The sequence below is a fragment of the Delphinapterus leucas genome, chromosome 1, assembly GCF_059928025.1.
Source record: "Delphinapterus leucas isolate spDelLeu-1000000601 "Yukka" chromosome 1, BTC_Dleu_Yukka2, whole genome shotgun sequence".
Classification (NCBI taxonomy): domain Eukaryota; kingdom Metazoa; phylum Chordata; class Mammalia; order Artiodactyla; family Monodontidae; genus Delphinapterus; species Delphinapterus leucas.
This window is the reverse complement of record NC_143129.1, coordinates 132606844-132624171: the sequence shown is the minus strand read 5'-3', so window position 1 is coordinate 132624171 and position 17328 is coordinate 132606844. Positions and strand designations below refer to the sequence as shown.

General features: G+C 39.5%; 1 protein-coding gene across 3 annotated transcripts in view; it reads left to right on the top strand.

Moving 5' to 3' along the window:
• Positions 1-17328, top strand: part of IL12RB2 (interleukin 12 receptor subunit beta 2) — a 93243-nt gene that overhangs the window by 12352 nt on the left and 63563 nt on the right. For 2 of the 3 annotated variants that reach the window (XM_022581133.3, XM_022581134.3), the window contains exons 3-7: positions 863-1150; positions 8045-8159; positions 9066-9250; positions 10470-10612; positions 11738-11888. In XM_022581133.3, the coding sequence (XP_022436841.1) occupies positions 863-1150; positions 8045-8159; positions 9066-9250; positions 10470-10612; positions 11738-11888 (882 nt within the window). Of the gene's footprint in view, positions 1-862; positions 1151-8044; positions 8160-9065; positions 9251-10469; positions 10613-11737; positions 11889-17328 lie in introns of those variants that run through there. The other variant, XM_022581137.3, reaches the window with a different exon arrangement.

Below are 17328 nucleotides of genomic sequence, written 5' to 3'. Positions count from 1 at the left end.
AGCAGTAGCGAGTACTACCCAAAACTGCTAATTTCTGATTAGTTGTCGTATCTACATATACAAAACCTCCTAGAGAGTAAGAATGACCTCTCTTTAAGTGTTTATTGTGGGACCTGGCATATAGAAAATAATATGGAGAACTTTTTTTAAAAGAAGAATACATTCATGTGATTTCGTATTAGCTGTATTGGGCAATGGTTCATCCTACCTAGGGTCTTACATCTTGAAGGAATACCATGGTAAGACTTGATTTCCATCCTTGATGCAAACTACACATACAGAGCCCCTAAATATTTTCTCTTTGTTATAAAATAATAGATTACACATACTTTATACCTCTAATATAGCAAGAGAGGGAATTATTCCCAAATCTGCCCTTTAACATTTGTAATAGCCTTTTAAACATTTCTAATAGCTTGTTAATCATTTTGGTATGAGTATTGAAGTAAGTGTTATAAATCATAAGTGGGGATGGGAACAAATGTGATTTATTCTGGGAAGTAATTTTTAGTAGTCTGGTGAATAATTTGCATATAAGAGAGATTGGTTTTTCCTAGAACTGTGCTCCTGAATGTTCTTCCAACCCTATTTTCTCACCACTTTCCTATTTATAGTTCTGGTTATAGTATTACTGTTTTGAGAAGGATGTACATTTTAATTCAAATACAGTTAGACTTTAATATGGTTGCCTTCTCTCCTCATTGTGCTTCACCAATACAGCCAGAGCAATGTAGCTTATGTATATTTCCATCATTTGACAGGGTTAGTTTTATCTAGCTTTGGGGAATTACACAAACCCTCCATCTTGCAGTGGGTTTCTTATATGCCATCTTATGTCTTTTGCATTTGTGTCTTATTGCAGATGTGTGCAAGAGAGGGGATGTGACTGTGCAGCCTTCCCATGTAATTTCACTTGGGTCAGCTGTCAACATTTCGTGCTCTTTGAAGACCAAACAAGGCTGCGTGCAATTCTCCAGTTTTAACAAGTTAATCCTCTACAAGTTTGACAGAAGAATCTATTTTCAGCATGGTCACTCACTCAGCTCACAAGTCACAGGTCTTCCCCTGGGTACAACCCTGTTTGTCTGCAAACTGGCCTGTAGCAGTAATGACGAGATTCGAATATGTGGGGCAGAGATCTCCGTTGGTGGTGAGCATTCCATCCTGAATTCCTAAAAATTGGTGATCTTCTTGTATTTGTCATGATTAAGCAGAAATCCAAGTAGAAGACAGTGTTCTTTCTTCTCCCACCACAAGGATATATTTAATCTTTTTGTTAATATAAATTTATTTATTTATGGCTGCATTGGGTTTTTGTTGCTGCACGCAGGCTTTCTCTAGTTGTGGCAAGAAGGGGCTACTCTTCGTTGCGATGTGCGGGCTTCTCATTGCGGTGGCTACTCTTGTTGTGGAGCACGGGCTCTAGGCACGTGGGCTTCAGTAATTGTGGCACATGGGCTCAGTAGTTGTGACACACGGGCTTAGTTGCTCCGCGGCATGTGGGATCTTCCCGGACCAGGGCTCGAACCTGTGTCCCCTGCATTGGCAGGCAGATTCTTAACCACTGTGCCACCAGGGAAGTCCCAGATACATTTAATCTTGATAGTAACATGAGCACCTCAATGTAAGAAGTCCAGAAATCAATAGAACTGGGATCACATTTAGTAAGTCTCCTCTTCCTTCTCTTCTCTCTTTTCCACCCCTCTCCTCCCCTCTCTCTTTCGCTCCTCTTTTTGGCCATTAAGACCATTTACCTATTGCCCGTGGGCTCCAATGGCAGGAAAATGGCTCTCCACAGCTGAGTCTTCATGCCTTCTTACTTATGAGAATTGTTCAAAGCCACTGCCCCCCAAAAAGAAGAGAGATGTCTCTTTTGACTTATGCAGCCCAGGCTGATACCCAAGGCTGAGCACTTTTCCTCTCTCTGACTTAATGCACAAAAAATAGTTCTTCCATCCACCTCACTCCTGACCACTGGTTATCAGACTTAGCAGAGGTTAAGAGAGAACTATCATCATACTTAGTATCTTTTCCTGGGTTTTCTAGAAAACTGCATGAGACAAAACTGACGTGCTAAGACTTCATGGGGGGAGGGGAGTTGTACAGTTCTAGAGGAGCAAGAGTGAGGGAATGAACTAGGAAAGGAGCAGAGCAAACACGAGGTGGTTAAGTGACTGAGCTGGCCTTGGCATCAACAGAAGATACAGCTGGTTTCTTGGTCAGTAGCGACATCCCCAGAAAGAACATATAGAAATAGAGCGACACGTGAAAGAATTAACAGTCTGCCGTCGGTCAGAGTTCACCCACAGAGCACCAACTCCCCCGCACTGCTTGCTTGCACTGTGTGTGGGCTCCTCCACGCAGCCGTGGGGAGAAAGAACTAAGATGTCAGAGTTGGCGTCTACAGCCTGAGCCACAGTGCACAGGGTGAGCCGACAGCACACCTTCCTGCAGCCTGCAGCCTGCAGCCTTAAAGGCCCAGCCCAGCAAGCCAGTGAGCATACATAGGCCCTGAGCGATCCCACGGCACTCTGTGCCTCTGTGGATCCAGGGAAGCTCCGAAGGGGCAGGTGAGAGGCATAAGAAGAGTGGGAGGAATTGCTGCAGTAGGCTGACTGACCAAGATGCAAGGACAGGGTCCCTCTCATAAAGAGAGTGACATAGACCTCAGTGAGACTCTTCAGGATGGAAAGAGTCTCTTTCCCTCTTCTAGGGAAGAGGCTTCCATCCTCTTCTCTGTGACCTATAAGAAGGTGGTCGGTACCAGGCGGTCTTCCTGGAGGTCAACCACAAGCATTGAGCAGAACACCAAGCAAACGTCTAAGCAAATCATTTGTGGGCACGGAGGCATAAACTAGGTCCTGTACTCCTCTTCCAGATCAGGGGCTCGTGTTCACACCACTTATGGGTCACGCACTCTCAGCTCTGATAGCCTGTGGTGTAGTAAAAGGTACCTAGGCTTTGAACCTCAACACTGCCGCTAGCAGTGGACTCTTAGACAATTTCAGTTCTCTGAGTCTTAGTTTCTCCATTTGTGTGATGAAGATACTAACACCTAGCTCATAAGATGGTTGTAGTGATTAGATGACACCTTGTATGCAAAGTGCTTAACCTAGTACCGGTCACAAAGGAGGCACTTAAGTGATGAGCGCTAGGGTTGCAGTTCCATCGGTTTTACTCTTTTCTTCATGTGTGCAGCATGCTGAGCGCTGAGCCTGTTTCTCTTGAAAGGAAGTATAAGCATTGGTTATAGACAAAATGAAAATTTTTTCTTAAAAACACCATTAGTCCTCACCTCCCTTGTCCTCAGAACACCTGAATATTTCATCCAGGTAATTCACAATCTTACAGACCATCATACCATATTGGTATCAGACATTCTCAGCCCTGTGATGTCAGTTCCAGGTGTCCACAGTGCTGCAGGTGTTTTCTTCTTATTTAGGGGGCTAACAATGGCCTTGAAAGTCAGTATCTTTGCAGATGTCCTTAAGCCATTCCATTCCATTTCCTATCTTTGCTTAGGTGCATGAGAGTGATGTAACCCCTTTTCATTTGTTTACTTTTTTTTTTTTTTTTTTGCGGTACGCGGGCCTCTCACTGTTGTGGCCTCTCCCGTCACGGAGCACAGGCTCCGGACGCACAGGCTCAGCGGCCATGGCTCAGGGGCCCAGCCGCTCCGCGGCATGTGGGATCTTCCCGGACCGGGGCACGAACCCGTGTCCCCTGCATCAGCAGGCGGACTCGCAACCACTGCGCCACCAGGGAAGCCCTCATTTGTTTACTTTTCCATCCAGAGGTTGTGGATACATCTGTGACAGTTTGCAGCATCAGGAGATCTAGGGAGATGGTGAGGGGTATCTGCCCAGTGCAGCTCAGTTGGGTGACACTGCTGGAATGTTGCTTGTGCAGCATACTCAGGTGGTAACCACACTATCAAATGGCTGCTCTTTGAACAAGTTTAGCACCTTTGAGGTGAAGAACTGACTGGAAGCAACACCTTTTTCTGAGTATGGCTAGTCATTCCAAGAAAAGACACAATGAATGTTGGTTTCACCCGGTGTAGTAAGCTTAAATCTATCTAGTGAGGGAGTGAGCAGCCCACTTTCTTTTTTGTGATAAGCAGTAGCCCATAGTGCCATTGCATACTCTGAGTGGGCCTGTCATAAAGTTGACTGGTTCTTCAGAACTGGGAATGGGTAAATGGCCTTTAAGCCTTCTCTTTCTGGCCCCTTCCTGGGCTTGTGCTGCTCTGCTGCCTGGAGCTCATCCAAATTGTGCGGTAACTAAACAACCAGTGCTCTACCTAACCTCAGAGGATTGGGCCACAAACTATTTGGACAATCAAGGAAATAAATGAAAGACAATGGATCCTTGCTTAGTTGTTTTCAATATATGTTTAGCTGTTGATATTTCTGAAAGCTGTTTTTCTAAGACCTTTTATTTCACCTAGTAAGTAGGGCTTTTAAAAATAATAAGGATAATACGCATAACAATTCATTACATGGTAAACCATTTTAATTTTCAGAGACTTTGATTTCTGACCTTTCCTTAGCATCGGCTATTATATATTTGTATTGAAGAGAATCACATCTGGTTTCTCCTGGGACAGACAGTCTCTGCCCAAACCAAGTCCTGGGCTGAAGTAGGTAGACACCTTGATTTCATGGTCCAGGGAACTCACACTGAGAAAGTTGACTTGATTTGTGGGTAAGAGCTGTGGTCTTTAAAATGAGATGCTCTGCAAACTTTTAGGAGTAAAGGTGAGGGTGAGTAACATTTTCGTTAAGCAAAAGTGCCAGGTACTTTATCTCATTTGGTCATCAAAAGACTGTATGAAGCGTTAGGGTAATGATGCTGGTTTGAACACATGCATTTACTTTCATTCCTTGTGAAATAAAGCCAAGATGCAGTAAAAAAAAAAAAGTTTTCTAGAGGCACAAACCCTAAAGGACAAAAGGAATGGGAGGGGAGACACAGCAACAAAGTTTTGGAAGCTGGAAAACAGGTGGGCCAGTGATAATTGGCTTAGCCTACAGCTGGCAGTGAGAAACTTCAAGATGCAACCTGATTTAATGCAGAAGCTCCCACCCCAGACAGACAGAAATTGGTGATACCATATACTGCTGGGAGTGAGGGTAGCAGTGGGGATAAAAATGGGAGATTTTAATTGAAAAATCTATTTAAAAAACAGATTCTCAGATTCCCTTCCCAATTTCATGTATCCAGTTACTTGCTGCTTTTCTACACTGGCATAGCCCTGGAGGCCTGGTATCAGAGGGCCACTGAGCTAGTTTCAGCCCATTCAGTTGAGATTGGTGGTATGCACTGAAAAACAGAAGGATGAAAAGGACGTTGGCATATAGCTCCCTTCAGACCTGTACCCTCCTCCTGGCAGATTAGAAAATCCTTTTCTGGAAATCAGACCAGGCTAAGAGGAAATATCTAAAATTATTTGCAATAGAGGCTCCTAAGAAACCCTAGTCAGATCACCCTGGAGTGAAACCCAGAGTCAACAAATGTCCCTCAACTGACATATCCACAGAGCTCCAATCTATAATGTAGCGTTCCCCCTCCTATATATGAGTAAAAATACAAGGATCCAGGAATTCCCTGGTGGCCCAGTGGTTAGGACTCAGCACTTTCACTGCCAAGGGCCTGGGTTCAATCCCTGGTTGGGGAACTAAGATCCCACAAGCCACACAGGGTAGCCAAAAATAAAAAAAATAAAAAATAAAAAAAAAACAAGGATCTGAGGAAAATGCCTAACATGGAGAACAGAAACTGAAACAAACATGTGGAACAAAGCATAGAAGCAAAGTGGAAGAAACAGATGTATTCAGGGAGAAGAAATGTTAAGAAACAAAATCTATCCTTGATACACTTAGGAATTAAGAGCAAATATTGCATGTAGAACAAAAATAGGATGCTATAAAAAGGAAATATTCAGAGAATAAAAAACATCCCCCCCACCAAAAAATAAGTGGAAATGAAAAACTCAATAGGAGGGAAGAAATGTAAACTGAGGAGGTTTTTTTCCTCATATTAGAGCAAAAGGATCAAGAGTTTTAAAATATAGGAGATAAAATACAAAATTAGAGAAGAAGGTCCAACCTATGAAACTAGGGATTTTTAGAAAGAAAAAAACAGATAAGAATTATCAGAGAAATAATTCAAAAATGTTTCCCAAAATACTAAAAGTTCCCAGAAGTTATGATCTCTTTGAGAATCCATAAGAATGAAAGAGAAGAGACCCCATTAAGCACAGTCTATACTCAGCCAAAGTATCAGTCAAGTGTGAGGGTAGAATAATGACATTTTTAGCCATGTTCAAAATATTTCCTCTCCTGCAACCTTTCCCAGGGAACTACTGGAGGATATACTCCACCAGCACAAGTAATTAAATCAAGAAAGAAGAAAGCATTGGATCTAAGAAACAGGAGATCCAACACAGGGAAAAAAAAAAGAGAAGGAATTTCCAGGACACTGAGGTCTGGCAGTTCCAGAAAGATAGCTGTGTACAGGCATAGAGGCAAACCCATCTTACTGGAAAGTTCACAAGGCTCCCGGAAACTGGTCTCCAAGCAGATGAAACAAATATAATTCTCAGTGCTTCTGAGTATGTTGAACAGTGATTCAGATAATTGACTTGAAAGTTTGGAATTATATTAATAATAAAGAAACTAAACAAATGGAAAAACAAGAAAATGACTACCTCCAAGATAAACAAGAAGTTGTACATAAAATGAAAAGTTAACATAGTATTAGTCATAAGCGGTTGTATATACAGATGTATAAAGTATACATATAAATGTATACATGTATATATGTATATCTGTATATACACATATGAGTCTATTATCCTAGGAAAAGAAAGAGTTTATTATTCCATTAAACAAAACTCTATGAGCTACATATTGTTCTACTCACTTTATAGATGAAGAAACTGAAGCTCTGAGAAGCTCATCTGGGCAAGATCACACAGTGGGTACTTACTGTCCCCAGATCTATGGTGTGTGCTAAGGACAAAAAAAGCTTTTATTCCATCAATTACAGCTTTCTTTTTTTCTGAGCAGACAGTGTCTAGGGCTTCGGTGGTACCCTTGTTTTATCTCACCCAAAGGAAGCCTCTGTCTACATCTGGGTCTCAGTATTAGGGTAGAATGAGATGACCCAGTAACAGAGTATTTTCTCTTATCTCCATTATATCTGAGAAACTCCTAGCTTTGAGTTCTGTCTTTGACTATAAAATGGCTTCATTTAAAAATACACACCTTATGATAGAAGGGACCATGCCTGCCTTGTTCACCTTTGCATTTCCACAGCTAACACTGCCTAGCCCATGGAAGGTTCTCAATGTCTGTGTACATAAAGAATTAATTTATACATGTTCATTAAGTGCTCCAAGTGATGCTGCAGAAATTAGATTTAGGTGGTACAGCCCAGGAAGACATGACTAAGGGCCAGTGGGTAAAAGTGCCTTGGCAACAAATCTCAGGTCAATGGAGAAAGAAAGCCCCTCAGTTTTAAACGTTTCTAATATTTGAATGGGCTTCATTCTAAAAAGGTAAACTCATCATCAACCGGGGTAATGGAGCTAGCACTGGACGTTCATCTGTCAGGGAGAACAGTAAAATATGGTGGTGAAAGGCTTGGATTCAAGTCAGCCACTCCTGGGCTGGAGACCTGATTCTGCCACTTCATCGTTTTGTAATCTTGGGCAAGATACTTCATCTCTAAGTCTTAGGTACTTGATGTAGCTGCTATGATTTCCAATTGAGAAAAACCACACATAAAACACTGAGCATAGGACTTGGCATATAATAATTGTTTGATCCATATTCACTATTATTGCCATGGTTATTAGAAGAAATTCATGCCTAGGAGGCAAATTTGAACTTCATGGGATCTGAAATAGCTCCCAGCTCCTCTGGGTATAGGAGACATAGGGGAAGTATTGTTATCTTGTTGGCAAATAATAACAATGTAATTGAAGTATCACCTGTGTGCTATTTAAAATAGGTGGTTTTGTTATTTATTTTTAAAGTTGTTCCAGAACAGCCTCAAAACTTATCTTGTATACAGAAGGGAGAACGTGGGACCGTGAGATGCACCTGGGATAGAGGACAAGACACCCACCTGTATACTGCCTATACTTTACAGTGAGTGAGACTGTATTTTTGCAGCTTTTTTGGTAGGTCTTCTCTTAGATGACATTTAGAAGTACCGAACAGTTCTAGTTTTACCAGAGAGAAGAAGCAATAAACACCTCTAGATAATTAGATACTTTAAAAAAAATTCTAGTGTTCATCAAGTAAAACTGGTTTATTCATCTAAAGTGTGACTAACTCAGAGTTCTCTTCAGGGCATCCAAGGCCCATGTTGTAGTCGTTCTTCCCTGCTTTATAGGATTAAACTGGCTGCATTATATCCCTTTCCTTTTCTGCAGTTGTGGACTCTTAGGGTCATGGTATAGACTCTTAGAGTCTATAAATAGACTCTTTTTTGTGGTAGCATTCCATTTGCCTTGGAGGAGTTTCTTTTTAAAGCACCTTTGCCTGACCTGAGAGTTCACAAAAAGAGAGTCTGGGAGATTCTTTTCCTTGGAGTTGATTCTGTAATCCTCTCCAAAGATCCCGCTGGTAGCACTATGCCTAAGTGAGTAGGAGATAAGGAAAAGGCAGTGGGGCTCGGGGTTCTGGTCTGTACTAGCATCTGGTATTTCTGTGCAGTAAATGCCAAGGTGCCCATGGATCCTTTGGATGATTGGATCTGTCCTAAGGAGCTAAGATGTCAGCCAGGGTTTTGGGAATTCAGACAGTGTAGAGATGGTTACTCATCCATACGAATGTCAAAAAGTCTCAGTCCTACCAAAAACAAAAGAGAGGGGTGAAGTATGGCCCTATTTATGACCACAGAATACAAACATTCCCATTGTGTATCCCCAGTAGTAAAACTGACCTTAAAAATGTGAGGAATTTTAAATATATGAACATTTTGTTCCTTTGTGCTAAGAAGGCAACAGCACATAAAGTATCTTGCTAAACACAATCGTCTTTCATTTACAGGTTAAAGGGACCAAAAAATTTAACTTGGCAAAAGCAATGTAATGATCACTATTGTGATCATTTGGACCTTGGAATTAACCTAACCCCTGAATCACCTGAATCTAGTTACACAGCCAAGGTTACTGCTATCAATAGTCTTGGGAGTGCTTCTTCATTCCCATCCTCATTCACATTGTTGGACATAGGTATGTATTATTTCACTTTTTGTAAGTGTCGATCTTTAGCACGTGAATATTATTTTTTAAATCACTTGAATGTTCTATGTGTGATTGTTTCAAAAGGGACAGGGGTTCATGGAAAGTGGCCAGTAGGCATAGGCAAAGGATAGATGTTTCTTTGATGCAAGCAAAAGGATGTATGTCTCTAGAGCTATAGAGAGATGTTCAAAATGGGATATTGAACATTATTCTCTCTGTTGGAGAAATAAGAGCCCCCTGGCCTCAAATCCCATGAAGGCACTGGCTGCCAGTGATACCATCTCCCTGAGGCAAGGGTCATGTGAGGTTATTCAGGTGTCTTTTCACCCCCATGGCTACTCCATTGTTCTGAGATAGGCTGCATGTGGGCCTGCAGGGCTAGAGCAGCCAGGTGCCACCTATAAAGAAAGTGTATCATTGTACCAATCCATCTTCCTCAGAGAATACCTACCTCCACCCCTCTCATCAGCTTGGGAGCTAGAGTGAGCCAGTCCCAGCACATTTCTGAGCAAATGTAATTGGCCCAGTTGAATCAGAGGCCAATCCCAGGCCTTCCCAAGGTCTCAACATCCCATGTAGGACTGGGCTTCAGGCCTGCCTGAAGTTCTGGCCTCACACTATGTGTCTCTCTTCTCTCTTCCCAAAGCACCTCTTTGCACACATACTGCTAACTGTGAGTCTGAATGTTGGTATCTACTCTATATTTTCCTATCAAAGTTCTGCCCATTCTACCTTCCATCTGTTTACATTGATCATCTCTAGCCACCTTCTTTCCCTCTTATTCTTCTCTTCTATTCCTCTGTTGCTCTCTTTCCTATGGCTTTTCCTACCAATATTTCTTCTCCTTCTATGGTGATCACCACTAACCACACCTCTACCTTCTCAGCCACTGGAACTCCTGGGTTTTGGCACATTGGTTTTCTTTTAATCATTGAATTAAATGGAATCGAAATTATTACTGATGTTCATCATAGTTTAGTAAAAATGAGGGTAGATTAAAGGGAATTACTTTAATGATTTAGAAATGAATCCAACTTTTTCTTCTTTCTAAAAGCCAGGGACTACTCTCTTGTCTATTTCACCAAGTTTAGTAACCATGCATCTTAGAAATGAGATTTGTTCAACTCTTTATAAGCCCATGTCTATACATAAGACAATTTCCAATTATGGAGCCTGAGTCACACTTTTTTTTTGTCCTGGTTACCAGTGAGGCCTCTTCCTCCGTGGGACATCAGAATCAAATTTGTAAACGCTTCCGTGAGCAGGTGTACCCTTCAGTGGAGAGATGAGGGGCTGGTGCTGCTTAATCGACTCAGATACCGGCCCATTAACAGCAGGTCCTGGAATATGGTAATGGTCTCTAGAGTGAAGGGGAAACCAGGGAGGGGTTCTTAGGAGCAATGCCCAGATCTCTCTTTTCATACCAGCAAAATATGGAGTTTAAGAATATTTAGCCCAAAAGTACACATACACATTTGAGACACACCAGTCACTTACACTTCTGTTTATTAAGAAATATCTTAAAGTTTGATCACTGATTCCGAAATTTTTTAAGCCACAGGCTTCTGTAAATCCACATTAATTTTCTACAATTTATTTCTAGTGAGTCATTTTTCCTTGTTATTTTACCCCCTACCCCATCATTACTTCCATTATTACTTTTTAGTAATTTTTTTAACATATTGGAAAGAGAAATATTAGGGAATGTTCAAAGAGGGGCTTATCTGAATTGAATATTCCAAAGAAAAAGCTTCACATTTTGATGTAATAGTAAACATTAATTTTTTATTTATTTATTTTTTTTTTGCCATGCCACGTGGCTTGTGGGATCTTAGTTCCCCTACCAGGGATTGAGCCCCAGTCCTTGGCAGTGAAAGCACGGAGTCCTAACCACTGGACCACCAGGAATTTCCCTAAACATTAAATTTTTTACAATAAAAAATATAAGATTATAATTCCTTCCAGTATTTTGTAAAATATAATGGCTTATAATAATAACAGGATAAGCTCCACATGTAGAGAGGTATAATAATTAAATTTTTCACCTATAATTTTTCCTATATAATTTTCTTATATAATTAAATGTTTCTGTTTGGGACCAGTTTTATGCCTGTGTTAAAACATTCATCACATCCGAGTTGTAACCAAATAAAGAATAATCTCTAGTGTAGAAACAAGCTTCTTCAAGGCCCTTTTGAAAACTGGTAGTTTTCAATCTTGTTTTTCAGCTGGTTTCGGGATCCCCCTTGGAATCCATGTAGATGGATTCTTAGACCCAGGAGTTTTTTGTTTTATTAATGAGAAGCTATTGTTTCAGATTAACATCACGTGTATTCAGTAACCCAGTCATTGATATTTCTTCTTATTGAATGACAGATTTGAAAAGTAAAAAGCGTTATCTGGTCTGGTTTTCCTACCTTTATTTAAATTAATTTAGTATTAACAGGCACTTTTTAAAATCTTGTTGGATTCAAGGTTAATGCCACAAATGCCAAAGGAAGACATGATTTGCTGGATCTGAAACCCTTTACAGAATATGAATTTCAGATTTCCTCTAAGTTACATCTTTATAAAGGTAGTTGGAGTGATTGGAGTGAATCACTGAGAACACAAACACCAGAAGAAGGTATGTGTCTAAAAAAAAACGGAGGGGAGGGAGGTGGATAGAGTGGAGGAAAGACAGGAGAGAGAGAGGAAGATGTAATGATTTCCTTGGAATAGAATCTCTAAAGAACTGTTACTGAATCAAAAAGTATGAGTGCATTAATTAACAAGCTCATTTTGACATTGACTTAAGTATTGAAGCTGTCCAGGGAGATATGTTTATATTGCTAAAAATTTTTTAACATTAGGTAACGTGTTTGCCACACGTTATCATGCTGGTTACAAGTTTATGCCTCAGTAATGTTTGATTATATCTCTTATTTCTATTTCACTTACTTTCTCAGTTACTTTCTCTTATTCCACAAAGCTGCAACCAGTAATTAATTTCATTCCTTTATCATTAAACCTTGATACATTTTACCCTTTTGATTCTATGAAAATTAATATGGCTTTATAAGCCATACTAAAAGCTTGAAAAAAGGTAAACTCTGGAGACAACATTTTAAAATAAAGTTTAACATCTGGCAATCTTTTCTCCTCCAAATGTTACAGCACTGCACTTCTTCAAACCTTTGATACTCACTGCTCACATGAGTACCACTAGACTGCCCATAGCTATAAAGAGGAGATCAAATATATTTTTAAGTCTGATGGACTTTTCTTTTTGGTAATTATTGGGAAGACAATTTTATTGAAGTATAATCGAAAAAGCAAAAATGCTTATATGAACTTTATGACAATACTAAATCTTTGGAGATATAAGAAATAGCCATCTGAATATTAGCTTTCAAAAGCACTCAGTGATACAGTGTACAGCTTCATAATTTATGAAAATTTGTTTCAGAGGAAAAATAATTGACATATAATCTGTTGCTTTATTATCTGGAGATTTTGAAGCATTAATGTCAGAAAAGCTAAGTCCTTATTTGTGAGACTTATAGATATGTGTGCATGTAAACTAGCCTAATGATTAAGCTACATTCATTTTCTGTGAGCTACTAGTGGTTTTCGGTAACTAATGACACTTATCAGTGATACCCCCAGTGACTTTCAAGGATGTAAACTATTAATAAAATAAATAATATATAAATTGTAGAATAATTGTATACTCTTCCTTTCTTCTGACAATAATTGCATTTCGCTATTTAAAAAAATATTTTTAAATGAATTCATTCAGCAAATTATAATTTATTCCTCTCCTTTTATGATAAACATCTCTTAAATTAATGTTGAGCCACTTTTTCTCTGTTTAAATGTGTGTCATTTTTATACTCCGGAGCTTACTCTTATTATCCTTTTATTACAATGTCAAAGTAATGCATTTTAAAAATACCTCATGGATTTTTAGACTTTATTTATACATAGTACAGAAAAAATTCTTGAAAATGGGCCATATTTTATGTCCAAGTCCAAGGTAGTAAATAGACTGAAAAATTTTAAGTTATATCACATTAAGCTAAAGTATAAACTAGGGAAACTCTGGGCTTGTAAATTCTTATCATTTTTACTCACACTTGATAATGACCCATTTAGAGATGTATGAAAAGGTTTTTCTTTCTTTCTTTTTTCTTCAAGTGTTTATCTGTTGCATTAAAAACCCAAGGCAGGACGGTAACTTTCTCATATCCTATAAAATAAACCACCATCATAACAATGAGTGCAGCAACTTGTTACGGTTATGAACTCGTAGATGGTTATGAATTGAACCAAGGAAGCTGGCTTATTCAGAGTAGTTGCAAACATTCATAAAGAGAGAAACGCATTCTCTGAGATACACCACGCTACCAAGCTCTGCTGGTTTCCTTTCAGTGTCTGAATCTCCCTTTTTTGTGTTTGATCTTTCTGCGGGTTGTTGTAGGTTCTCTTTTCTCTAACTCTAAACTTCATGGTTTTCACCTTTAACCGCTGTTCCTGTCATCAGTTTCTGTATGAAACACCAACTGATGTAAACCTAAAAGGTGTGAATTTTTTTTTAACACTATTTCCTTTTGACCCCTGAGATGTGTACGGATATATAACTTGGCATTAAAAAAAAAAATACTAGTAAGCTTTTTTCTTTTTTTTTTTTTAGTTACTGTCTAAAACTGAATGATCTTATGGTAGAGCTTTTTCTTTGCAGCCTTGGCTACTCAAAACAGAGCAATATGTTACCTCCTGGTGGATTGGGCACAGTTATTTATAGCACTCCAGCAGAGAATGAGGGTATTATTCACTCCATATGGCCCTTTCCCATGTCATTAAATTCAACTCTTGTCATGGTCCTCCATGAAAAACACTTTTTAAATGACCACTAAGTAAGGGGTGGAAGGAAAGAGATAACTTTCTTATGTTTAGGAGGACAGTCCAGCAATCAGTAACCATCAGTGGGCCTGATACTGGGAAACAAGCAATCATATTTTACTTCTAGTGGGAAAACAGTCTGAACTTGGGCTGCATAGTGTCCAAACATGCCTGAGAATATGCCCAGATGTTGGGGGGAAGGCACTCCCTCATCATTTTGAACACCCAGGAAGAGACTCCAAAATAAAGATGAATGAACCACTTCTTAGAGCTGTATTATCAGTTAGGTGTTTCTGTCTGTTCATTCACCATTTTTCAGTCTTATTTATATGTTTGGTCTTGCTAAATGTGACTGTGAACAATTAATAAAGGAAGTGTTAAATGCTCATACTAGTGCCAGAGCAGCAAAGGAGGAGTCCTCCCCCACTGTGGTGATGGCATAGGTGATTGGTGAGAGATCCCAAAGAGGGAGAAAATGCAAGGCTACCAGCTGCAGCCACCCATGTTCACATTAAGAAGCTAGACAATTATTCATTCATTTGTGACTTTGAACTATTGCTAGGATAGGTTAGGTGTGAACAATTAAATACTAGAGGTTATTTTACCATCTTAGTTAGCAAGCAAGATGGTAAGTCTAGCTTAGGAGTCAGCAAACATTTGCTATAAAGGTCCATATAGTAAATATTTTCAGCTTTGCAGACCATATGATCTTTGTCACAACTACTAAAATCTAGTGTTATCACAGGCAAGCAGCCATTGACAGTATACAAATACATAGACAAAGCTGTGTCCAAAATTTTATTTTTGCACACTGAAAATTGAATTTTATAAAATTTTCATGTCACTAAAAATGATTCTTCTTTTGACTTGTTTTCAACCATTTAAAAATGTGAAAACCATTATTATTAGTTCACTGGCTATACCAAAACAGGGAATAAGGAATCAGCCAGATTTGGTCCATGGGCCATAGTTTGCTGACTCCTAAACTAGCTAAACTTGAAACTATTATACTTGCATCTTTTTGCCTAAGGCTTCAGGAAATGAGAATGAATGGTTCTTTACATTCTAAAGGGATTTACCTACAAACATTTTCATTAGAGGGAAAATGTTACGTTTTAGATCCAGTGAGTGTCCCTACCCTTTTATCTTCTTGTGGTCTCTTCTAAGCCCAACATCTATCCTGGAAGAAGTAAATGCCTGAGCTTAACTATTTGACAGAGTAGTGATCACCCAAATGGGAAGAAATGTTTTCCATGAAGCCCTCCAAGAGAAGCCACTGGGGGAAAAAATACTTCTCTGGATGATCTGTGAGGAATGTGTGTATATCAGGAACTATGCCAGGTGCTCAGACATAATGATAACCAGTCAGATCCTCAGACTCAAGAGCTTATAGTCTATCTTGAAACATCACGGAAAGATTCCTGGAAGAGATGACACCAAGAAAAACCTGCAAAGTCCAAAGGGAATCTTGTGGCCTTCCTCCATCTGGAACATGTGGTCTCCAAGGTTATTGCAGTAGAAGAAAAGAACTATTTCCTCCTAGAAGTACTTGATTCTCTTGAGTTCTGTGAAATCCCTTGTTCCTGGTTTTTACTCTACCATGTTGGTCAGTTCTTCTTTGTCTCTTTTGCTGGCCATCTTTCTCTTTTTAATCTCAATCTGTAGGGCTTTATATTGGACCCCCTTCTTTTCCCAGCTGACCTCATTCAGTCTCATGGCTCTAAAACTAGATAGGTAGGTAAAGAGAGAGAGAGAAAGATAGAATATAGTTTCTGTCCTGGACTCTTTCCAGAACTTCAGGTTTGTGTTCCAGTCACCTATTCCATATCTTCACTTAGATGTCAACAGACATTCTAAACCTCACATAGCCTAAACAGACACTTTTATTTTTTTCTCCAAAGCAAAATGTTTCCAAAATGCCTCTGTTTCAATCTTTCCTATCGTGGTAATTGACACCACCATCTTCCTAGCTACTCAAGTCAAAAATGCAGAAATCATCCTTAACTTCTCCTTTTCTCCTATCCCCTCATACCAGCAGTTGACTCTTCTAAAACATTCAAAATGCATTCATTCTTTCCATTGCTACTCTGACTATCCTAGTTTAAGCTACTTTCTCATTACACAGTGTAACAATAAAATGAACACTTAGAAACCCACCATTCAGCTTAAATGCTATAAAATTACCAATACATTCTTACCGTGTCACGCTTCACTATACGTAACCACTATTCTGGACTGTGTGTTTATATCATCCTCATACTTTTTCTCATAGCTTTCAGAAATGTATGTATTTCTAAACAGTGATTAGTTTTGCTTATTTTTGAGCTTAATCAAAATTATATGTGTATGTAATCTTTTGCAACTCACTTTTTTCCCTTGGCACTCTAACATGAGGCCTCCATTGACTTTAGTATGGATGAAACATTTCTGCTTCTATTAAGAAACAAGCTCTTCACTTGTGATCTGGATGTTGAAAGGTTATGTTTCTTTAAGAAAAGAAAAGATGGTGGAGTATTCAGCTATGTCAAATGCTGCCAATAAATCCAATGAAATGAGAATAGAGAAGTGATCATTAGATTTGGCAAAATAGCATTCATTGCCGACCAGGAGCAGCATCAGTAGTGTGATGGAGACAGAATCAATTGGCATTGCTTGAGAGTGAATGTTAGGTGAGGGAATAAAGACAGTGACAATTCACAACTCTTCAGGACGTTCTGTGAAGGAGAGCAGAGATGTTGGGCAGTAGCTGGAGCAGGATGTGGTATTAAGAAATTCCCTATTTGTTTTTGCTTTTAGGATCAGAGATAATACAGTATATTTGCAAGGTGATGATAAGGGCCCAGCAGAGAGGGAGAAATTAATGATACAGGAAGTAGGATAATGGTGGGAGAGAGATCCTTGATGAAGCGAGAGGATGGGATCCAGAACTCAAGGGGTTGGTCTTTGATGGAAGTGGGGATGCTTCATCCACAGTAAAATCAGTAGGGGTGCTGTGTTAGGGAATTGATGGGGAAGTTCGAAAGTTTCCAGGGTGGAAAGATTAGGGAATCCCTGTCTGATTGCTTCCTTTTGCTCAGTGAAGAAGTTGAGAGAATCAGATCATTGGAAGTGAGCAGCTGGAGGGAGGGACAGTACCAGCCATTGGGAAGGAACACCAGGGTGGATGATGAGCCCCCAAAAAT